This window comes from Pelecanus crispus, chromosome 11 (assembly GCF_030463565.1).
Source record: "Pelecanus crispus isolate bPelCri1 chromosome 11, bPelCri1.pri, whole genome shotgun sequence".
Lineage (NCBI taxonomy): Eukaryota > Metazoa > Chordata > Aves > Pelecaniformes > Pelecanidae > Pelecanus > Pelecanus crispus.
This window is the reverse complement of record NC_134653.1, coordinates 37,914,387-37,938,256: the sequence shown is the minus strand read 5'-3', so window position 1 is coordinate 37,938,256 and position 23,870 is coordinate 37,914,387. Positions and strand designations below refer to the sequence as shown.

Below are 23,870 nucleotides of genomic sequence, written 5' to 3'. Positions count from 1 at the left end.
AAAAAAAAAAAAACACAACCCCAAACAAATCAAACAAAACCAAAACAACTCCAGATTACTACCACAAAAAAGTTGTGAGCTAAACTCATTAAACTTCTTGCTTTCCCAGAGCGGCATTTCTTTTTTTTCTTTTCTTTTCAAAATGAAAACTTAAAAATAAGTTCAGTTAGGTTTTTTTTTTTTCTTTTGGAAGACTAAAATGCTTGCCAGAAAGCAGAATCCAGGAGCACTGTTCAGGTACAGATTAAGAATAGTTGATATATGCAATTTTTTTTGTGCAACTCTACCACTGAACACCACCACCGTGCCCTCAAAATCACTGAGCATCCATGACTCCAAATAGTTTCAAAAGATAATGATTCATGCATCCCCACTGTCTCATGACCAGACACAGCTGGTATCTAATACAGGAACTACTTTTCTCTCTCATATTCTTTTCCCCTATACGACAATGATTCATGAAACAACAAAGAACCAGTACAGGGCAGCAAAATTAGCAAGTGTCACTGACACGATGTTTCCTATGTCAGATTCTAATTTCCTGCACTGTTGGAATAAAATTATGGTACTAAAATTTCTCCCTGCCTCTCATGGACTTTTTGCTGTCACCTTCCCATCTACCATGCAAATTCAAGCAATCACCTCATCCTCAAGTTCCAGTACTTTCTCTCTGTATTCTTCAAGCTCCTGGCTGGTAAGTGAAATCACTTCTTGCAACTCTTTTTCCAGCATCAACTTACTGCTGCTAACAGCTTGCAATTCTGTCTCCAGAGCTTGAATCCTTTCCTAAAGACAAAGGGATCACAAGCGTGATTAATGCATCACCCATCTACAGGAGTAGTATTGTTTTTGTTAAAAAAACTACTTCTCTAGCAAATATTGAATGAGGTGCTAGTGCTTAATGTAAAGGTCTCGCTCAGAGCTTTCAACCCTTGCATCCAGCTACTGCTGTTAGTGTATTTGGTATCTCGCTCCATTGGTCCAAGGAATTGGAGCTTCCCCCAGTAAATTAATTTTCTTATCACAGGCATAACATATATGAGTAAGTTATGGCTACCCTGAAGAACTTTTAACTGTCAATGAGAAAAAAGCAGTAAGAGTTACAATTTTGGGAAATCTTCAGATGCTGAGCCTTTCAAAACAACAACAACAACAAAAACCCCACCAAAAAAACACCAACCAAAAAATAAACCAACAATAAAAGTTAATCAGGAAATTTAGCACTAATGCTGATCATCCTCCTGAGCTTGGATTACAACTGGTAACCTAAAAGATACAAGTAAAGTAAAGAAAAAAACCCCACCAAACCAAACTCTGCCAAATCACCTCTCTCAAATGTATAGTTAAGGAAATTCTCAGTGCTCAGAACACTGATACCATGTTCATATCTAGCTTTATATTCCAAATATTTCCATCACTTCAGTGTAAATATTTCAAGACTCATATTTAATAACAAGACAGCTCTATGTTTTTACTAACAATGTTAAAAGACATCTGCATACTTGAGCAATCTGGTTGTTTCCACCATCAGCGATTTGTGCTTTTAGTTTGCTCAACTCTGCTTCAGCAGATTCCTTTGCAGTGAGAGATTCCTGTAGCCGGCGACTAAGAATGCTGACTGCATTCTCATAGGCTTTATGTTTTGCTTTCATCTCTTTCTGAGCACTCGTCAGATCTGACCCTAGACGCTTCATTTTCTGTTTCTGCTCAGTAATGGCCCTGGAGTGAAAGAAAAACCAAAACATCAGGTAAAAACAAAAACTGCCTGAAGAGAACAACCAAAATATTCATTTTTCACATAGCCAAATAAAAAACAACATCCACTTCTCCTCCCTCATCCCAGAGTCACCAACCTCATGAGAGAAAGCCATCAGGTTGGTAAGGTACAATTTGGCCCTTTGCAAGGAAACACCTTTAAGACTCTTGATAACATTCTAAGAAAATACGGTAATTAAGAGGTCTTTGTCAGAATCATTAAATGGATATGAAGGAATATATACTACTCTCTCTAAAAATAACACAGAATTTAGAGTAAGAATCCAATCTAATCTGAGATCCTTGGTGGATGTGTCAGGTATCCTAAAAACCCTATGATTACCAGTAGGGGAAAAAAAAAAGTTTTCATTAATGCCAACATTCTAGCCAGTCAAGGCTAAAATTCAGTGAATGGTAATTAGGATGAGCTCCAATATGTATGTTGTATGGCAGAGACTGTTGGTTAAAAGCATAAGTGAATCAGAGCAGAAGCTGCAACTCCTGCATAGCATGCAACCACCACTTTTCCATGGATATGACTCTGTGACTGACTATTTAAATTTCCCAAAGGAAAGACTAGGGAATAGGAAAAGAGTGATTGCTAAAATGGTAAATATGAAAAACAAATGCTGTCATTCTTTTGTCTCTGCTAAAAGAACACTTACTTTTTTGCTTCTTCTTGCATTTGTTCTACTTGTTGTTTTAATGCCTGATTTGCCTCAGCAAGAGATGCCATTTGTTCCTTATCGAACTGCAAAGACTTAATAGGAAGGAAAAAAGCACCATGAGAGTAAGAACAAAAGCATGTTTGCTGTATGTTGGATTATAAAAGAATAAACATGAAACTTCAAAATTTCTTCCATCTCTAAATATAAACTGTTCCAAGGTTCTCCACCTCCTTTCTCTTTCCCTTTTATTTCTTCTTTAATTCTTCCCTCTGTGGCCACCACCATAAGATGTATGAACGGAGTTCTAGTTTGGTCTTTGCTCTCAGACAGAGTTCACTTTGGGACCAAGGAAACTGCTTCTACATCACACCTCTACCACTCCTATAATGTGCTTCTCCCCATTTACTTACATGAGATGTTAATAAGCAGTCATGTATTTACAGAATGTTGGTGGTAGGTATATGCTCAAATGCATAGACACTATTAAATATGTAAGCAAGAACCTTAACTTGCAGGTGGTCATTCTGTGTATTTTGAAAGTTAATAGCAACGTATCCTGGATGTAACACACTCAAAGTCCAAAGCGTAACACCTTCCATACCTGTAGGCGTGTTTCCATATCGTCTCTTTCTTTCTGCACTGCCTGAAGATGATTTTCCATTTCCAGCATCTGCTGGTGAACCTGCGATACTTCCTTCTGTAGTTTTGCATGTTCAGAGTCAAGTGACTGTTTTTCAACTTGAATTTTCAGTAGCTCTCGTTTTAGCTCTTTCACTTCTGAGTCCAGCCGCTTCTTTGTAGCTTTCAGTTCGCTAATCAGCTGGTCCTTAGAACTTGCATCTCTTCGATAAGCTTCCACCATTACCTTGGACACAAGAGTTTCAAGAGGACAATGTCACCTCTGTTACAGCTTTACAAATTTAAAGAGTAATTTACTCTAAAGTATTTACTGATATTCTTTTAGGTTTTTTGGGGGCGTGTCAAAGAATACAAACTAGCATCATCTTCTGCAATATTTACTCTGGTTCAAAGACTTTTATATAAGCTCATATATCAAATACCACTATGTATCAGCAGTTCATAAAAAAACCTCCAAGAAGAGCATTTATAGCAGTATGGGATACTCTTCCTCACGTTCTTTATGGAAGTGCACTAATTACGTGCCATTTTTTAAACTAAACTAATTGTAAAAAATTAACCATCCCATGCACACAATAACTTTTGCCATGAGAAGAGGGCTTAACTGCTACTGACAGTTTAAAGAGCATTCCCAAACTTAAATCTAACAAGCTAAAACAGCCTTTGGCATTAGGTTAATAAGCAATCAAGCAGTAAATTAATGGTGCAAGACACATATATGTGCAACACTAATGGCATCACAATTTCAAATTAATGTTTCAAAACTGTGTAAATTCAGAATAAAATTTGCAGTAAAGCACTTATTTTCAATCAAATTACCAAAGCAACTATCATTTTTCAAAGCTGCAGGAAAACACTTGAAGATTTTCATAAGTGGTTTTGCAAGAGCAAACCTAGTGTCAAGAAACCAGAGAGAGATTTGATATGGTGGATCATTTGACAAACTCCCTGAAGACCAATGAAAGCATGAATTGGTTGATGGATCTGCTTTTTACGTTAGTTACAGATAAAAATTCAACTGTAGGAAATGCAGAAACTGAATAATTATGTCACAAAGTTCTTTGATACAGAAAATTGATTCAAGTGTCCTCAATAAACCCCTCAGAAGTACATGCCTTCACTGGAAAAAAAAAAAAAAAAAGAGTATATTCCTTGGTTTTATTTCTTTGAAATAGTTTGGTTTTGCTTACCTTCTGCTGCAGGAACTGTTCTTTCACTTTTTGAACCTGTTTTTTAAGGCTGGCATTTTCTTGTTGCAGATTTTCTACCTGCCAGAGGGGAAAAAAGCAAACACGTTGCTTTACATGCCAGATGTCATATTCTACGTTATTTCAAGCAGCGACAGTATCTTTTGCTATGCTTGTACCAACTGCCTAATCTAATGAGGCATCTCAATGGCACTGTTAGCTAACACAACGTTTTATACAGAAATACATTCACACAGGTCGCCACATAGTGAGCCTTGTCAACCCGCAGGAATGCGTGAAGTCCCCTTATCCTGCCATTAAAGCTTTAGTATGCATCATTAGTGTACATGTTGTATCCGGATGGCACCCGTTCACACATACATGATCAAATTAAGAAACCAGCTGGTTCTCTGAAGGAAAAAAACAACCCAATCTTTATGTTAAATATATTTCCATAGTTCTTCAATACTTCTATTGGTAATACCATCAAGTCCCATTATTATCTTCAAAAGAAATCTCTAAAGATTACCAGGAACTCATCATTACCAGGATTCAGTAAGAAAGCTCTTGCTATGGAGCTTGGAGGCTCTAAAAGATACAGAGCATACATGACTATCAAACTAAGGTGTGAAAGGAAGAGTCACCATAATTTGAAACAGCCACAAAGAGAATAAGGATATGCATTAGGCTTGATCTTGTAAAATAGTTCAGTGACTACAAAAAAGCCTCAGTTGGTATACAGCAATACGCAAAAGCAAACCCTGATATATTGTTTCAAGAGAAAAGGCACAATTAAACATGACCAAATTACTGCAGAAGGAAGATGTGTGTCCCACAGCATGACAGAAAAGGAGCACACCAAAAACCTACTTCTAAAACTGTGGTCTGTACTCAAAGTTATTATGTTTTAAACCTGGAAGATTTTAGAAAGATGGTGGCTCTTGGAAACAGAGAGAACAAGATCGATTAACCTCATCTTCCCATCCCGTGCCACACAAACACATAAATGCATATAGATACCAAGGGATATTAAACTGTAAGCTCACCAACGACGTAACAGGATGTAAAGTGTCAAATAGTCTACCAACAGGGAAAAATGAGAGAACTGATTAAAATATTCCCACTAGCTGAATCTCGCAACTACACACATATACAAACTCGCATGTACCAATCTCCTCTCACGTAACTGGCTCTGTCATCTGCCTGTGGCAACACTTCCCTGCAACAGCTACTTTAAATAAGATACTTTTAGGGATTCCTTACCTGGGTTGACTTGATTGCCATTTCTTGCCTCAGTTGTTCCAAGATTTGTGATGTTACTTCTGTATCTTCTCCAAGGCGCACTGCTCCTTCGTCAAGTTGCTCTTTGCTTGCTTTTGCTGCCTGCAGAGCTACTTCCAAGACAATCTTCTCATTCTGCAAATACTGGATCATGTCATCTTTAGAAGTAGCGTCACTTTGGAACTCTTCTAATCTGGCCTTCAGTTCATCATACTGTGTTTGCAGGTCATCCAGGGACTGCTCTTTGGTGTGCAGTGTCTCTTGGGTCAAAGTGAATTGCTTCATTAGGTCTAGGTGTTCTTGCTGTAAAGATTCAAGCTGCAGATCTCGCTGGTGCAAAGTCAACTTGACCTGAGAAGAAGTATTTTAAGATTAAATTCATACAAAACGACTGTTATCTTTGAAAATGCACTCCAATTAAAATAAAATATTTTAACTAATAATTTAGCTTCTAGGAGAAAACAGCAGAAGGTGAAAATGTTTTTGAACTTTCCTAGTCCACTTCTTCTATTTGCTCTATTAATCGCGTTGATTGCCTTCTGCAGCATCTGTAATCTTACAGGCTAAGCAATGACCAGAATGACAAACCTAAAATATTCTTAAGTAAGATTCACAGTATTCTAAATTTTTATTTGAAAAATGTCTCCACAGTAGAGCTACTGGTTAAATTCAGTGTTATTAATGATAATACCATATAATTACATGGAATATAATACTGAGCTATCACATACTTTATCTCATTCCAGCCCCTGACATGCTGCCTTTGTAATGTTACAAGGTTAAAGCGGCACTCAGTAGCAAAGTGCAGATTTATTACGCTGTAAGTGTACATAATGATATCCTGACTGCCTAACAACTTTGAATGTGGATCTATGCTTCTTATCTATATGTAGAATGATCACATACTGTATTCACTAAAAAAAACCCCAACATCTACAAGATAGTAGTTCTGAAATTTAAGAAAAAAAAAAAAGCACTGTTACTGAGATGGTTAAAAAAAAAAAAAAAAAAAAGGGAGCCATTTCACCTGGGACAGAGTGATATGGACTTCATTTTTGCAGCAATCTTTTAGGTTTAAAAAAAGTTTAGAGCTCAGGACCTATTTACTGTTGCCTTATCAGCCAAGTAAGTATTTCCCTTGAAACCCTTGGAAGTTGCCTAACAACAGTCTACCTGTTCCAATTCTTGCTCCAATGTTGCTGCAGAATCAGCCATTTTCTGAAGCTGTTCTTTCTCATCCTCAAACTCTTCTAATTTTCTCTGCAAGTCTTCTTCCACCATGGTTTTAGCCTCCTGGATCTGCATGAAGGCAGCTTCTTGATCTAACATGTCAGCCTGCACAGAAAAAGTAAGGAATCAACTTTTATAATTTCCATGGAGGCGGCAGAGAAAAAGGGAAGGAAAAAAAAACCAACCCAAAAAACAACGCCTGAAAAGAAAAAGGTAAATGATCAAGAAAATTTCTAGAGAAAAGACACAAGCAAAAATAATTCTGTCTGCCTTACACACCTGTATGTCTTCACTGAAGTCACACATTCATGTACTTAAGACACCTCAGAATAACAGTGCATGTCTTGTATACTTGTGATAATCAGAATTCCTTTTAAGTAACACCATATCCTTTCTAAATTGATGAAACTGATGTAAAGAAAAGGAATCTTTATTAAAATCAAGCTGCTTGGAAAAATTCTGAAACAAAAGAGATTCCTTGGATGCTGTAGGTAGTCGGTGAAATAGCAGTTCCTGTCATTTATGCAACCGCTATTAGTACCACCAGAGATAGGGTGCTTCCATTGACCTGCTGCTTTACTGTCCTTTGAGACTTAGAAGCAGGAATGTCACTGAAATTCAGTGGGTTTAAGGTTCTAAGTGCTTTGAAAGCAAGTGTAAGGCACTTCAGATTTTACCCACCTTTCCTTACTGGAGGGCAGGAAGGACAAACCTGAGTACTGAGCAACTTCACACACTTAAGAAGCACTTCACTGACTTAGTTTAACTTCCAATTAAGTTTTCTGTTGAAAAAGTTCATGAATGGGCAAAGGAGAACATTTACATCCACCTTTAAAATTCAGTTAAAACCAAATACCAGAGCTGAAAACGCAAGTTATCACTTTGGAATGTGAAACATATGGCCTTGCTCCCTCCTACTGTTCATAATGTCATGCAAATTTATTTGCTCTGAAATGTTTGCTGGTTTTATAATGCAGCATTTGAATCAATTCATGTTTATGTATGTTACTTTGCTGGAAGAGGCTTGAGTTTGCAAAACCTGAATACACAACCTAGGCAGAACGTAATTCACGAAGACCACGTACAACTATACCTCAATATTTTGCAGCTGTGCTGCAATCCGTTCCTTTTCTTTGATGGATCTGTGCTGGGTTTCAGTCAGCTGCTGAGACAGTGCCACATTCTCTAGTTTGAGATGTTCCAACATACCTGCTTGAGTCATTTGCCCAGCCTAAAGGAAGGTGAAGGGAGGGGAAATCACAGATTAATACAAGCAGTCAAAATTTGTCCAATAAATTTAAGAGTTTCAGAGGGGAGAAAAAAAAAAAATCACGTTGAATCTATCTGTGCCTTATCTCAGCTACCACTTTCCTGGCACTGCAGATTTTCATCCACAGAAGGCAAGTGCTTTGGTTAAATTTATGCCTCAGCATTAATGTGAACTAACACCTCATGATGAAAACCAAAACACCATCCCACCCTGCTCTCCACCTGAAGAATACACAAGTGAGACCGGCTCGCTCGTCCGAGCTCATAAACAACATCCTCTGGATAAAACTAACTTAAAAAAGAACAGATCCTCAGTCCTCCCATATGCAAGTAAGTCACAGTACCTGTATATTGGCCATCTCACTCTGCAGCCTGACACGGGCCTCCTGTGCTAGTACAAGCTGCTGCTGGTACCACTGCCGCACGTTTTGGAGCGATGTGATTTCCGTTTCAGATGCCTTTAGCTTATTGGTCAGTGTGGTCCGTTCCAGCTGCACCTTCTGAAGCTGGTTCTGTAAGGAAGCCAACTGCTGTCGCAGATCATGAACTAGAAAAAGAAAAATAAAGAACTTAGACTAGCGCACTCCATTGTTCTATTTTTATGCACACATTCTCAAGGATTATTGCTATAATTGTAGCTTTTTCTCCCCCTCCCCCCTTTTTCTTTTTTTCTTACTTTTTGAACAAAAACATATATGCCTAATTACATAAAGATTGGCTTTCCCTGCAAAAGTGAGGGGAAGTGCCAGAATTCAAATATCAGGTCATAAGCAGAATAAAATTAAAATAAATGAATCACTTCTATAAGCATTCATAGTTCCTTAGAGGCAGAAAATACAAACTAATTAAAAATCAGGAAGCAGGTATCCTGACATGTAGAGTAATCGTTACAAACCAATATTTGTACAAATTTCTAAAAACCATTAGTCCACTGTCAAACAGTTACTACACTAAATACTTATGCCTCTCTCTCCAAGCTGGCAGTGGCAGCTTGCAAACTGTGGCACTTCTATGACACAAAATAAAACCCAATCATGTTAAAATTCAGACCATTTTATTAGTATGACATCAATGAAACACAAATTAAAATTCCTTCTTCTTCCTGGACTTCAGAATTATGTTGAAATAAAATGATTTACAAAATAACAAATTTTAAAGATTGACATTTACATCATCCCACCTGTGCTGTCTCTGGTGAGAACATTTTTTTGCATATCTTCAACCTTCAGCAGGAGTCTTTGGTACTGCTCCTCTGCTAACTGCAAATCATTATTTGAAGAAGCCAAACTAGCATTCTTTGCTTCCAAGGTATTTTGCAGGTCAGCCATTGCTCGTTCCAGATCCCAGCAAGACTGCTTTAATGTGGCCACTTCTGAGCTCAGAGATTCCTGCTTCTGCTGGCTGGTTTGGCTGTGCTCCATCTGCGCTTGAAGCTTCATGTTCAAAGCTGCAAGTTGGGCTTGTAGCTCAGTCTTCTCTTTGAGAGCCTGAATGTGTCCAGAAAAATCAGAATACTGAAGCCTTAAGAGAAAATACATCAATGGCTGACTAAAGAAGATGCCCAGCAAAATGGCTTTGCTAAGGCAAAGACCACTTGCTTGTAAAAAATTCTTTTTTTCAAGTGACATCTCACCTAGCAGGCATTTCGAATAGTCAAAGAATACAGAGGAAAGCACAGACAAGACACATAGCATTATGTGTCAGTAACCATGTCAGGATTTTTAATAAGACACGTGTTTCCACGCTTCAAGGAAGAATGCTTTCTATTATATGTGTTATACCATCAATCAATACAAAGAGAAAATACAGCTATATAGCTATTGCTAGCATTACTCTGGATTTATCATCTCTCTCTTAATTTGACTTTCAAAAAAAAAAAAAAAAAGCCCCACAACTTCTTTTTAAAGCTTTTGAAGACTTTACTAATTTTATATTTATCCTCTTAAGCATCTGCATGGCAAGGTTTTGGTAGCAGGGAGGCTACAGGGGTGGTTTCTGTGAGAAGCTGCTAGAAGCTTCCCCTATGTCTGACAGAGCCAACGCCAGCTGGCTCCAAGACGGACCCACCGCTGGCCAACGCTGAGCCCATCAGCAACAGTGGTAGCGCCTCTGGGATAACGTAGTTAAGAAGGGGGACAAAAAAAACTGCAAAGAACAACAGCGGAGAGAGGAGTAAGAATATGTGAGAGGAACAGCCTTGCAGACACCAAGGTCAGTGCAAGAGGAGGAGGAGGAGGAGGAGGAGCTGCAGGCGCGGAGCAGAGATTCCTCTGCAGCCCGTGGCGAGGCAGCTGTGCCCTGCACCCATGGGGGCCCACGGGGAGCAGAGATCCCCCTGCACCCGGGGAGGAGCCCAACTGGAGCAGGGGATGGGCCTGGAGGAGGCTGGGACCCCGGGGGAAGCCCACGCCGGAGCAGGCTCCTGGCAGGAGCTGTGGCCCCGTGGGGAGAGGAGCCCAGGCTGGAGCAGGTTTGCTGGCAGGAATTGGGACCCCGCGGGGGACCCACGCTGGAGCAGGCTGCTCCTGAGGGGATGCACCCCATAGAAGGGACCCACGCTGGAGCAGGCTGCTCCTGAGGGGCTGCACCCCATAGAAGGGACCCACGCTGGAGCAGGCTGCTCCTGAGGGGATGCACCCCATAGAAGGGACCCACGCTGGAGCAGCTCATGAAGAACTACAGCCCGGGGGAAGGACCCCACGCTGGAGCAGGGGAGGAGTGTGAGGAGTCCTCCCCTGAGGAGGAAGGAGCGGCAGAGACAACATGTGATGAACTGACCACAAGCCCCATTCCCCATCCCCCTGCGCTGCTTGCGGGGGGGAGGAGGGAGAGAAAATTGGGAGTGAAGTTGAGCCTGGGAAGAAGGGAGGGGTGGAGGGAAGGGGTTTTGAGATTTGGGTTTCATTTCTCATTATCCTACTCGGATTTGATTGGTAATAAATTAAACTAATTTCCCCAAGTCAAGTCTGTTTTGCCCGTGATGGTAATTGGTGAGTGATCTCTCCCTGTCCTTATCTCGACCCGTGAGCCTTTCATTATATTTTCTCTCCCCTGCCCTGCTGAGGAGGGGAGTGATGGAGCAGCTTTGGTGGGCACCTTGCGTCCAGCCAGGGTCAGCCCACCACAGCATCCTTGTAAAGTACCTTATTCAACATTTAATTTTTTACAACACACAATTCCCACAAGTAATGAGTAGGAGGCTCTTGAAAATTAACTAACACATTAATATAATTTGCTAAATACAGAAATTCAAATTCATTTTCTACCTGATTAGCTTCTAGTGAGAGTGCTTCTAGTTGCCCTTCAAGTCTCATCTTCTCCTTCAGAACCTGCAACATTTCGTCATGAGTTCCTGCGATAGAGCTTTCCATAGAAACACTGGAGACAGAGACAGCACATACACAGTTAAGGGGTCAGAATAAAACACTCATGTAGTTGAAGAAAAGTGAAGCTGCAATGAAGAGATACTCAGACTCCACACGTGACCTAGGATTTACGACATTTTTTCTGGCTTTACAATGGATCCAGAACACAGTGAAACAACTTTTGTTACCATCCAAAGAGATAAACAAATTATATTCACGATAAGGTTTTATACATTAGCTTCCTATATTTGCAGCAACTAGAATCTAGTGTGGCACCCATGTATTTGTTATTTTACAGAAGTGCAATGGTTGACTTCATTATATTCTGTAGCTGCACATCCCATTATAAGCAGACAAATGGACATAATGGGAGCACAAAACCTCCACAACTATTGTCCGCAATTGTCTGCTTTAATGTGAAGGTGCCTAAGAAATACCAACAGCTGCTGCAAAAGAAGGAAGAACAGGTATTTGGTATAAGGGATTCCTTATGCTCCTTCCCTGATGTACCGCCAAGGAGTCTAGAGAAAAAGATCTTCTCTCTGTCATTACTGGAAGAATTAAGTCTAAGCTGGAATAATTATCAACAACTGATTTTACCTTACCATCTCGGGGCACTACACTTTACTCCAACAAAGAAAAAAAAAAAACCAAAAACTTAATTTCAAAATTACCACGTATAAAACATGGACCTGCAGCCAACTGATAAAAAAATACAACTGCATTGTTAACGGTTTCACCAGTCATTCACTTGCTTGCTGAATCACAGTTTAATACCTACCGTATACACATAAGCTTGTGAGACTAAGTAAATCTCATTCTAAAGGGCTGAAGAAGATAAGAGTATCTAGGACAAGACTCTTGGCATTTCATATCTATTTGAGGTCTGAAAGGTACGTGCATAGATCAGGAAAAGGATGATAATAAATATCACTGAGTCACTTAAGTCTACACCTTCAGACTTTGAAGACCAAGGCCACATCAGTGATTCAGTGAATGAATGACTGCTTCACAAGTAAATACAGATAGATGCAACTGCTAGCAGTACGTTTAAAACACGCAATCAGTGGCAAAAATATCTTCCTCTACAGATATACATAGTAAATAGGTACTCAAGTGAAGTGGCATTTCAGTTTCTTTTAGAATCTGTAAATTAACAACAGATTTGATCACAATGAATGTAAATTAAAACTGGATCCAAAGCTAGTAGAAGGTAAGAGTAATAGGCTGCCTATTCCAAGAAAGTATAATGCCTAATAATGGCCTCACTGTACGGTGATCTTTCTTACCTGCTAGAAATGCTGTCTCTCCTACTCCGTACTTCCCCATTAACTTCTTGCTCTTGGGCTTGATGCTCCACTGCCGCAGCCTGCAGCACCTCACTGATGGAAGGAAATTGCCCCATTGCATCAGGATGTATCTTCTGACCGTTTATTGTATACGGAATACCCTGTTTGCCTTCTGCATTCTGTAAACTGTTATACAGCCCTTTTCCCGACACGCTGCTGTAGGTAGAGCTGTCACTCTCGTTTCCATCCAGCCTCATTCCCACTTCACTCCCATCAATCTCTGAAACGCTATCTCCTGCCAAGGAGGAATTCTCTATTCGATCATCCGTGTCAGAGGGTAGACTAATCTCAGAAACAACTGAAGTTGGACCGCTTCTGCTTTGCTTCAGAGTCCCAGCAGAAAAATCAGCAGCCACAAAATTCCCAGTAGTGTTTCTAGAGCCTGAATCTTCAGTTCTGTAGTCAGCCAAGGACCGGATCTTACTGGGCTTAGATTTTGAACTTCTTCTCTCTTTTGAGGATGATGGAAGTCCCAAGCTACCCAGTTTTGGCCCCCTGGGGACACTGGTCCGCAAAAAGGAGTATTCTTTTGTCATTGCTACAGTGCTAGCTCTTGGCAAGATTTCTGGATTTAACATCAGCTCAGGATCTAGGGTGCTGGAGGGCCGGTTTTTGGATGTAGACTGATTCGACTAAAAGAAGCAAAGAGTCAATGATAAATTCCAGAATGTTACATATGAACTAGCACCAAAGACTTATTTTGCTGTAGAACTTAATACGTAAAGCTCTACACTTTTACATTAATATTTAAATATATGCATCATTTCATAAACAAGGTAAATTACATCAGCAATCAACCCTATCAAGGCTCAGTGTAGGCATGTTGAAAATGATCAAGGTAGACTCCAAAAGCTAACTGAAAAATATAGGAAAAGTTGAACATTTAGGTGACTTAAGTTTTGGGTTTGGTTTTTTTCCCCATTTTAAGTAGCACAAAACGGTATGTTACTGATGAGGTAACAGTGAATCAAATTTTGCATCTCCAGAAGAAAAAAAAAAAAAAAAAAAAGCTTTCTCACATTTGAGAAAACTACTGAACATTTAAAGCAGAGAAAACAGTAATTCAGAGCACAGAAAGGATAAAGTTTTCAAGCTTCTCAACAACACGCTGAATCTAGAAGATCTGTTGTGTGGTACTCACTCTTTCTTGATGTCTCTTTACCCTGTATTGTTTGAGCTGTTCTTCCAGCCGTCGTCTTGCTTGAAGTCTTATTTGTTCTTCTTTCTCCAGTGGGAGTGGAGACTCTGCTGAGCCTGTAAGTGAAAGGTATCTTTACAGCCAAACAGAAAACTCCAACACAGGCAAATCTGATGCAAAAGGAAAAAGCCCCTTCTACCATCAGCAGCATGCTTCATGCTTAAGCAAGGAACGCAAGGAAAGCCCATTGGCATGCACCTCCTCTAATATATCCTTGTGTAAGCACTGATAAAGCCTCTGTATTTCCATTGCTCAGTTTGCAAATGATGTAGTTCCTCCATGTATATATGACAAGAGAATATACAGCAAGAACAAAACTATTGCTGTCATTTAATCTCACCTGCCCTGCACTTCTGACAGTACTAAAATTATAAAACTAAGCAGGACCTACGCAGTCCACTCATTCCCTATGGGTCAGGGAAAGATGTTCCCTAGATGCATTTTCTTATTTTTGTTAACTCACATTAAATCTTTCCTGTAGTAAGGCTTTTTAAAAAATATTATTTCAGAAAAGTCCTGCAGCATTAGATACCTTAATATAAGGGCTTCCTCCTTCTCTCCCATTTATTGCTGTTCTCTTCCCCCCTCTATTACTTAGCTTAAAATCACCTGGTTCTGCTGTTCTTTTTTTTTTTTAAATGTCACCTGTTACTCCTAATAATCAAGAAGATTAGAATAGCTTCAGCCCCAGAAAGCATAAATTCCCCTCCAGCGTAAGAACAATTTTTAAGTGGTAAGGCACGTGCCTCAGCTGCAGCAGAGGGTGGTTTACTGAAAGAAATCAATTGTAGTTCAAAGTAAAAGCTTACTGCAAAAACAAAGTTTAGTCCAAGCTTAAATGATGTTACAGGATTCTAGAGCCAGGCTCAGAGTAAAAAGCTTTATGCAGCAAGAGAAAGCAGGGGCACCACCGTAAATAGATGCTTACACAATTCAGTTTCTTGCATGGGAAGACTTAGTTTGAGAGACTGCAAAGCTTCTTTTCTAAGAACTATGCCCTCAGCACTAGTTCCCTGAGACTTCTTTAGGCTGTCATGGAAACCAGTCACACCTGGGGATGACTCTTGACCCTGCGCACTGCTGGTGGGGTCAAAAGACACAGGAGAGTCGGGGAAGAGCGACTCTGGCCCATTCTGGCAGGCGTCCACTTTGCTGTTTATCTCCAGACTTCCCTCTTCATTTGGCACTTCATTGATGTTAGTATCAGTAGCTGGAAAAAGAAAGTTTCACTCAGCCACACTGTAAGCCACCCCGTTTATATTCACACCTCCACCCAAATACAGCGCTACCGCTATTGCCTTTAGGTTGTAAGAATAGGGAAATTGCTAATGACAGCAACTGGCAGGAGGAATTTTGTAAAGGACTTTTGAGTCTTCATTTAAAAAGACCAGAACAAGTACCTTTCATTTGCTTTACTACGTTGCCTTCAAGCAGGACCTCAAAAGTGATCATAAAACACCTGCAAAACCTCACACGGGTTTTTAAATCTTGTCAGGTTTAGGAGCATGAGATGTCAAGTGTGAGTAACGTGATCTGTGTCATGCCGCGTGGCAACCTACTACAAATAAGACTCAGCAACTGCAGGCCCGTGCCGAATGATTCAGCTACTTGGTATGCTGCTGGGCACTTCGGAGAAAGCATCCATCACCCCGACTTCCAGCCTGGGCCAAGCAGAGTTTCTCAATTTTAAACCGAGTTTAAATTTTTTCAAATTGGACGTCTTCATCAAAAGTACACTAGCAAAGCTCACATGTATCTAAATAATAAATCTACCAATTAAAAGGCAATTCAAGAACCACGTTAATACCGATTTTATCCCCGCTTACTAATACCGGATTTTTCTTCTCCATCAGGAAAAATGCGTCTTCAAAACGAGTTCAACACTTCACAGGTTTATGTTTTGGATTTCTCACACATTTCTACTACACTTGCTGGGTACTACTTACATTTACGAAACTGCTGTTGCAACAAAACTGTGTATCTAACTTTAAATGCACCATTATAGATCTCAAATGAGGAGGGTACTGAAATAGTCACTGGCTTTCTCTTCATTCCCACACCATGTATCGCTGGAGTAACTGGAACTTATTGGAATAATATGGAAGATTTCATTATTTTTTCATAAATATGTTTGAAAATATTTAACATTTAAGACCACAAAGTATTTGCAAGTGGAAAAATCAAGTTTCCTCTTTCTATTTTTTCTTCCTCTCAGAGCTACAGGCTTGAGTAAGCAGTTTGGGGATTTTTTTTTAAAGTCTGCTCAAAGAAGATGTGGGGGGGAAAGAAAAAACCAAACAAACCAGAACTGAGAAACAGATCCTCCCAAAACTAAGTGTTTCTACGATTCATATGCAGAAATATTCTGGAGCCAGGCAGTTGATTACAATGATTCAATAAAACTTTAATTATTGGTTTAGACCAGCCCATTAACATATTGCTATTAAACTTCCCACCCCCATATAATGAACACTACAAACTTCTGAAAGCAAAACAATTCAGAAAAAGCTATTCTCCTTCATATATGTGAAGAACATTAAAGTGGACCCTGACATTAAATAAGCCGTATGGGGAAAAGTTACAGGTAGGAAGGTAGGACTTTTAAACTGTTTTCCCTTTTATTATTGAGGAAAGCAAAATGCTTCCTTTTAAGCGCAGTCAAATTTCACTTCAGAGTAATTTAAAGAAGAAAAGATAAAATTTCCACCCCTAACCACTTGTTCCCACCTCTGCGGTGCATCCTCCCATAAGCCAGCACAGATGTTTGCGCAGTGAACCCGCTCAGAGGAAACTGAATGAGGAAACTGAACGTGGGTAAAAATAAAAAGTTTTCAGCCTTAGGTTGACAAAACCCATCGGCTCTCTAAGATTTGTATCAAAACACTTTTGAGCATCTTATTTGTCACGCAAAGAACATTTCCAGGCTATTTTAGCCTGAATCATTCTGATTTAGTTTACCATGTGGTCACAAAAACACTTGCAGGCACGACGGAAGGGATGGGTGCAACAAGGATGCAAAGCAGGACAGAGGACAGGACTGCCTTGTTAATGACTAACCAAAGTCAGCGTTTAAGGCGTTTTAAAACAAAAAGATTATCAAACCCAAATTTAAAATAGATGTCAGTGCTAAGAATAGCCACAAGAAGCCAAAAATAAGATACCTCACACATTCAAAAATATTGTTTCTGCACATCTTTCAGAAACTGCAGCTATTACTGCAGCAGGTTTATACTTTATTTACGTTTTTATCTTCACAACTGTGAGTGCTATACATACACAAAAGAGATGCTGGAGCAAAATTTTGAGGAATGGTTTCCTGGCAACTTCCTGAGGCCATGAGATGCTCAGAATCTAAACGCTGCCTTGAACTAAAGTAATTTAATTGCAGTAGTGTCGATACAACTGTGGTCTTTTTAGAACAGTGGGGGAGGAGATGCAATTAGATTGAAAACAGTAGAAAGACAGACTACCTATTTGTGAGCCACAATTCAATTGTTTGGACGACGTCCAACACAGGGGAAGACAGGATCTCCAACTTCATAAAAGATGAATGAATCATCATATAAGTACACTCTGCCAGTCCGATAATGGGCAGCGTAAGAAATGCAAATAAAGTCTCAGGCCTCCACTTTCTTGCCTGGGACAAGATGACAAATCTGCGGTACGAGAGGAGGGCGGAAGGCTAACAACTTCATCACACGATTACTTCCTTTTACGTAAGGAACCTCTGTGCTTTTGTGTATCTACACAGCCACAACACATACGCCCCCTCAACCCATCTACCACCATATCCCTGTATGCCAACACATCCTCAGATACCTGTCCTGGAAACATGGAGATTTCAATTCAATACAAGGAAAAGATTTTCACAATGAAAGCAGTTAAATACTGGAACAGGTAGGGAGGCTGTTGAACCTCCCTCTCTGGAGATTTTCAGAATTCAACACGACAAGGCCCTGAGCAACCTGATCTAGCTTTAGAACTAGGTCTGCTCTGTGCATGAGGGTGGACTAGACGACCCACAGAGGTCCCTTCCAACCTAACTTTGATTCTACAGTCTACTCAGGTCAGTACTCTCAAGCTTCTTGTAAACAGCTGCATGATTATTTTATTATAGAGCTTGTCTATATATAAAAGTTATTTTGAGATAATTTGGGGAGTACATGCCAGCATCTCTCTTCCGTAAGTGGAAGTTTAGAGAGACTTTTTAAGTACGTTTCGCTTTTTGCCTAATCAATTTGATTTATCAGGAAAATTTCTTTTGCCAGAATAAAGTACTCCAGTCATGAACTTACTCCGTAACAATCATTTCAGAACTGGTAGTTCTAGAGAATTTCAGGTATACACTCCTGGAAACACTATCAGAAGAGAGTAACACCCTGAACAACACATACTCAACCAACAGCCAGTAGCACTTAAGTTAATAGTTTGGTTTTGTTTTGAAAGAATAAGTTTTAAAACAAAAGATAGTTTTCCCACATGCAGAGCCATAGCCTTCAAACTTGCTTAAAACCACTGTACAAGAAATTCCTGGCCTCAAGGAAAGAAGTCCTTCAGCATCACCTGAACAACAAAATAGATAGTTGTAGAGAAGCCTGGGTAAGACCAGGAAATTATTTGGTGCATGTAAGTAACTTACTGTTAACTTCATCTGTTGCAACTGGCAAATCTGACTTGGCTTTACGATCCAAAAGTTCTTCAGAGCTGCTCGGGGCCCCATTACCGCTTCTGTTCTCCAAGTGAACGTCCTGCTGGACAGACGAGGAGTCCATGGTAAAAACGATCCAGATGCCTGGAAAGTTTTTCTTCCGAATAATCTGCTGCCAAGCGAACTACCAAGTCCTGTTTCTCTCCATCAGCAACAACAGCATCAAGACGTTACACGGGAGCGCAGTTCTGAGCTTTACAGCTGTTGGTGTGCAGCAGGCAGACGACAATTCCAGATCATGGAAACAGCTTGCAGCCAAAGTTGTAACCACCAAGGAGCTGCATCCTCTAGAAACAAAAGGTAGTAAGTTTACAAACATTTCTTAGAGCTTTGAAAATACGAGTTAAAATTAAAGTAGCGTTCACAGATTACCCACCAGCCCCACTTCAACACACAGAACCAGGACACGGGGTAATAATAACAATGAAATACAACCAAGTATCCGGCTTTTGTGAATAAGAAGTGATCTGTTTAACAGCTTTTTTATTATCACTTTTTTTTTTTTTAGTAGCATTGATACACCAGCATAATGATGCAACAAGATAATACTCAGCAAGACAACTGATTTAAGATCACTGTCCCTTTTAACGGCAATGCCTCTTTGGCCTCTGCTTTAATAAGCGAGCCAGATTCAGAGTAGCATTCTGCTCTGTAAATTACAGTCTGGACTTTTATACCATATATTTCTTTTCAAGGGCCTACCCCCGCTTTAAGTTTCAATAATTTTAGTCAGAACGCAGTATGGAATTCAGATTTAATTTTTTAAAATTATATTACATCATTACTGTTTACTTGTCTGCAGAGCAACGAGTACGTATCACTGTACAGAGCCCAAACTACTAATTACAGCACACGCTGGCAGTCGGAACATGGCCTGGGCTGCAGTTCAACTCTGCCTTCTCCCATGGTGAGTCAAGAGGAGAATTTCCAAACACAGTTTCAGAGAATTTGCAAATGATTCTCCAGGCATTCAGATCTTACCTTTGGGTATAGACCCAGCCAGCTCACACAATCTGAGAGAGGCTATGGTACACAGTCACTTCAAGTATTTAAATTTTGTTCAAATAGTTACTGACAGCTGAATTCAGATTACAAAATGTTATGGCTCCTATTTAATGGAGAAACATAAGAAAACCCCAGTTAAAAAAAAAAAGGGGGGTATTGTGGGGAGAGTATCAAGCCAGGAATAGTTCAATTGCGTTTCTACATGAACACAAACATTCTGAGCAACATTCCTTCCATATCTCCAGAGAGCACTTGTGCAACCGCTACTGTACCAAGCTGCCCTGGTGACCCAGCAGCACCCACCACTCATCTCCAAAACGCTACTGAAGCTGCCAACAGCTCGGGACATGCCGCACTAGACGATTACGTAGCTGACCCTGACGTAGGTGAGCTGCAAAGGGGCCAGAAACCCGGAGCACCTTTCTAAAAGGGAAACCTCCACCGAGCAGAAAGATGAATTCCTTCACTGCGATTTGTTATTGACGTCAAAAGCTTTTCTGTGTCGTAAAGCTTATAATAGACGTTCTGGAAGAAGAGCTGTTCTACAGCAGACACTACATGCCAGGTCACGAAGAGGAATCACAGACAAAAGGCAAGCACGGTTCAGGCTGCTCACACCTGGGCAAAATCCAGCCACCATTAGGTGGTTTGCTATCCTCGTCATAAAACACCCTTTAAACAGTCATCAAACACCTTTAAATAGTCATGAAGAGCGGCTTCCTCCTGTACAACCCCTTCCCAAATATTAAAGGTTGGAGCATTTCAGCTTCTAAAGCCCTTTTGTGTCCCTGAGCACAGACACCCACACAGATGTACGCCCACCACGGGAACCCAGCAGCAACCTCCCAGGCAACGGCGCTGTACGAAAACCACCGATTTTGACTAAAACCCCAGAAAGCAGGAGGCCAGGGGAGCCCTGCCCCGGGCTGGGGCCGCCGCCCGCCGAGACGCGCCCGAGGGCTCCCGGGGCCGGGGCAGGGACCGGGGCCGGGGCAGGGGCCGGGGCAGGCACCCGCAGGCCCGGAGCCGCAGCCCACGGAGCCGGGGCGGGCCGGGCGGCTGCCCGCACCCCGGCAGGCCGCGGGGAGGGAAGGAGGGAGGGAAGGAGGGGGGGAGGACGGCAGCCCCCGGCCTGAAGCAGCGCCCGGCCGCCCCCGCCGCGCCTCAGCGTCCCGCCGCCACCCTTCCCGGCGAGACCCCCGCGGCCCAGGGCCCGCACACCGACCTGGGGCCGCCCGGCTCCGGCCCGAGACGTGGCGCTGCCTGCGGCGGGAAGGGGCGGGCGCGGCGGTGCAACGCGGTTCTCCCTCCGCCCGCCGCCCGCCGCCGCCGCCGCCGCCGAGGGCCGGAGCCGGCCCGGCGCGGCCCCCTCCGCCCCGCCGCCCCCGCACGGCCGGGCCCGCGCCCCTCGGGGGGAGCCGCCGCGGGCTGGCGCAGGCGGGGAGCGGCCGGAGCCGCCGGGCCCGCTGGGGAGGCGGCGGCTTTTCCAGACGGACTCTTCCGGCAGCGGAGGGAGGGGGAGCGGCGCTCCCCGCCCGGCCCCGGCTCCCCTCAGCGCCCGCCCGGCGCCCGGCCGCAGCGGCGGGGCCTTGTCCCCCCCTGAGGGGACCCCGCGGCGGGGCAGGGCCGGGCCGGCCGAGGGGGGACTTACGGGCGCCCTCGGGCCTCCGCGCAGGACCCCCAGGCCGGCAGCCCGCTTGCATAAACTGAAATTAAATCCCTGCACCGATTAAAAATGACGTCCGTGTGTAAAAGCGATGCGCCCCTCGCAGCCTTCACTGCCTGGTGAACACCTTCCTGCATCAGCGTTTGCCGGCTTAGAGTGGGGGGCTGGAGCGACACGTCCTGTGAATGCCGTGCTCCTGGGGGCCCTTTCCTCAGAAAGCCATCCTTGGAACTTTCCAGCATCTGCCTGGCGTTGGGCATCCCAAAAGTGCTCCGGGGTACTGGGAACTGGTGCATCCGAGTGGCATTCCTCACAGCTGCTTCCTCCTACGCGCAGCTTTCCTGCTGCACTTATGTTGGTGTTTCCTCCTACACTTATGTTGGTGTTTCTCCCTACACTTACCTTGGTGTTTCCTGCTACACTCACCTTGGTGTTTCTCCCTACACTCACCTTGGTATTTCTCCCTACACTTACCTTGGTGTCTCCTCCTACACTCACGTTGGTGTTTCCTTCTACACTCACGTTGGTGTTTCCTTCTACACTCACGTTGGTGTCTCCTCCTACACTCATGTTGGTGTTTCTCCCTACACTTACCTTGGTGTTTCCTTCTACACTCACGTTGGTGTCTCCTCCTACACTCACGTTGGTGTCTTCTCCTACACTCACGTTGGTGTTTCTCCCTACACTCACCTTGGTATTTCTCCCTACACTTACGTTGGTGTCTCCTCCTACACTCACGTTGGTGTCTTCTCCTACACTCACGTTGGTGTTTCTCCCTACACTCACCTTGGTATTTCTCCCTACACTTACCTTGGTGTCTCCTCCTACACTCACGTTGGTGTCTCCTCCTACACTCACGTTGGTGTCTCCTCCTACACTCACGTTGGTGTTTCCTCCTACACTTACATTGGTGTTTCCTTCTACACTTACCTTGGTGTTTCCTTCTACACTAACGTTGGTGTCTCCTCCTACACTCACGTTGGTGTCTCCTCTTACACTTATGTTGGTGTTTCCTCCTACACTTACCTTGGTGTTTCCTTCTACACTTACGTTGGTGTTTCCTCCTACACTTAGTTTTTGCTCATCTAGACTTTTGCCATTAGTACAGTAGCTTATCTTGTTACCCTGGGATTATTTGGGGGTTGCTGGAGAGTTTATTGGTTGGGTCAATTTTACTCCTAACCTTGCTAGAGTCTCCATACGGACCAGAATATTGTTTAGTAAATGGGTATGGAAAACCATATGCCTCTGTGAAGGGCCACGTCACAGCCCTCACCCCCCCTCGCCGTTCAGAAAACTCTGAACAGTTTTTTTTTCAGAATATTGTTGCCCTAAACATAATTGCCAAGTAAACATACTTAGTCCACTTTTCCTGGTATGCCTCTTTTATCAGCCTGTCCAAATTATCCTTAATATGAACGTGAACCCACTGAGCTGTCTCTCTGGGAAGACGTGAGGCTGTTTTGCAAGTCGGGAAGGTCGTTAAACCCAAACCATCAGCAAGCCTTAAATTGTTTAAATTGCAAACCTGTTAACCGGGCTCCTGGCACACTGCTGGTGACAGCAACTGGGCGTTTTCCTGCGCATGTTACCTAGAGGTAGCCCTCGAGGCATGATTTGGCAGAGAGCATTACTTTACAAACTAATTCGGGAAGAGGACTGTTTTCAAGTGCAAATGCATGGATTTGAGAGAGGCTGGCAAGCCGGATGATCAGAGATGGGGACTAAATGAGCTTGAGCAAGAAGGACCGCGTAGCGTACGCCTCAGCGCGATCTTCTTACAGACCCTACTGCACGGAGCACCTTTCACTGTGGACAAATTCGCAAGCACAGCCTCAGTCGGGGTTCTGCACAAGTATCTGGAGAAAGTTGCTTTGGATGCAGAGAGCAGCAGCCTCTTGCTGCTCGGCTGCCTGAGCCAGGGGCCGGTGCAAGCGGGCAATCCCAGGCCGTGGCTCGGGCCCAGCGCCAGCTGACGTTTGACCTTCTTGGCTGGACGCGCGTGTTCGGCGTCGAGCTGGTCAACCTCGTGTGGGATCTGTATGGGTGAAGGAGAGCTGAGTGAAGGGGACAGAGTGAGCCTCTGCGGGGATTTGAGAGGAGTCCCCGAGAACTCGCGCGTACGAACACTTCCAAATTCTTTAGTGGTGCCCTTTGCTGGATACTCTTCCGCAGAAGATGTCAAGGACAATATGGTGAGGAAGACTTGAATGCCTAATCTTCGTTCAATCTGCTGCTTTGATTTTCTTTTAAGAATGTAAAAAGTTGGGAGTTTGGCCTCCTGCAGAGAACTGTTGAGTCGCTAACGTAGCTGTTCAGCTGGAGTATTTGTCTATGTTTGCTTCTTGACTTTGATCCCATCTCCCTAGGACAGTTGATTGCTTGGGTAAAGCTCCCAAGTATCTCTTTTCTATTTCTTAGCCTGCCACATGGCACCAAGCCCCCCAGCTACAGGAATAACCGCTTGCTCAGAGACTACCGCCCAGGCGCGGCACAAAGCCGCAGCAGGCTTGAACAGGCTGCCTGCACGAGAAAGAGAATCCTTCATCC

The 23,870-nt window shown here is 42.7% G+C and overlaps 1 protein-coding gene across 8 annotated transcripts in view; it reads right to left on the bottom strand.

Moving 5' to 3' along the window:
• Positions 1–20,898, bottom strand: part of GOLGA3 (golgin A3) — a 31,131-nt gene extending 10,233 nt beyond the window's left edge. For 5 of the 8 annotated variants that reach the window (XR_012831487.1, XR_012831485.1, XR_012831486.1 and 2 more), the window contains exons 1-15: positions 18,581–18,971; positions 14,870–15,151; positions 13,885–13,997; positions 12,684–13,375; positions 11,296–11,407; positions 9,210–9,516; positions 8,374–8,576; positions 7,854–7,991; positions 6,704–6,865; positions 5,513–5,881; positions 4,253–4,330; positions 3,025–3,288; positions 2,421–2,515; positions 1,503–1,719; positions 643–786 (exon numbers count right to left, since the gene is read on the bottom strand). Coding sequence is in view for 5 of the 8 variants with exons in the window: in XM_075718385.1 (XP_075574500.1) it covers positions 643–786; positions 1,503–1,719; positions 2,421–2,515; positions 3,025–3,288; positions 4,253–4,330; positions 5,513–5,881; positions 6,704–6,865; positions 7,854–7,991; positions 8,374–8,576; positions 9,210–9,516; positions 11,296–11,407; positions 12,684–13,375; positions 13,885–13,997; positions 14,870–15,151; positions 18,581–18,713 (3,309 nt within the window). In the remaining 3 variants the exon portion in view is untranslated. Of the gene's footprint in view, positions 1–642; positions 787–1,502; positions 1,720–2,420; positions 2,516–3,024; positions 3,289–4,252; positions 4,331–5,512; positions 5,882–6,703; positions 6,866–7,853; positions 7,992–8,373; positions 8,577–9,209; positions 9,517–11,295; positions 11,408–12,683; positions 13,376–13,884; positions 13,998–14,869; positions 15,152–18,580; positions 18,972–19,630; positions 19,668–20,879 lie in introns of those variants that run through there. The other 3 variants (XM_075718386.1, XM_075718387.1, XM_075718389.1) reach the window with 3 other exon arrangements.
• Between the last annotated feature and the right edge of the window lie 2,972 nt (positions 20,899–23,870).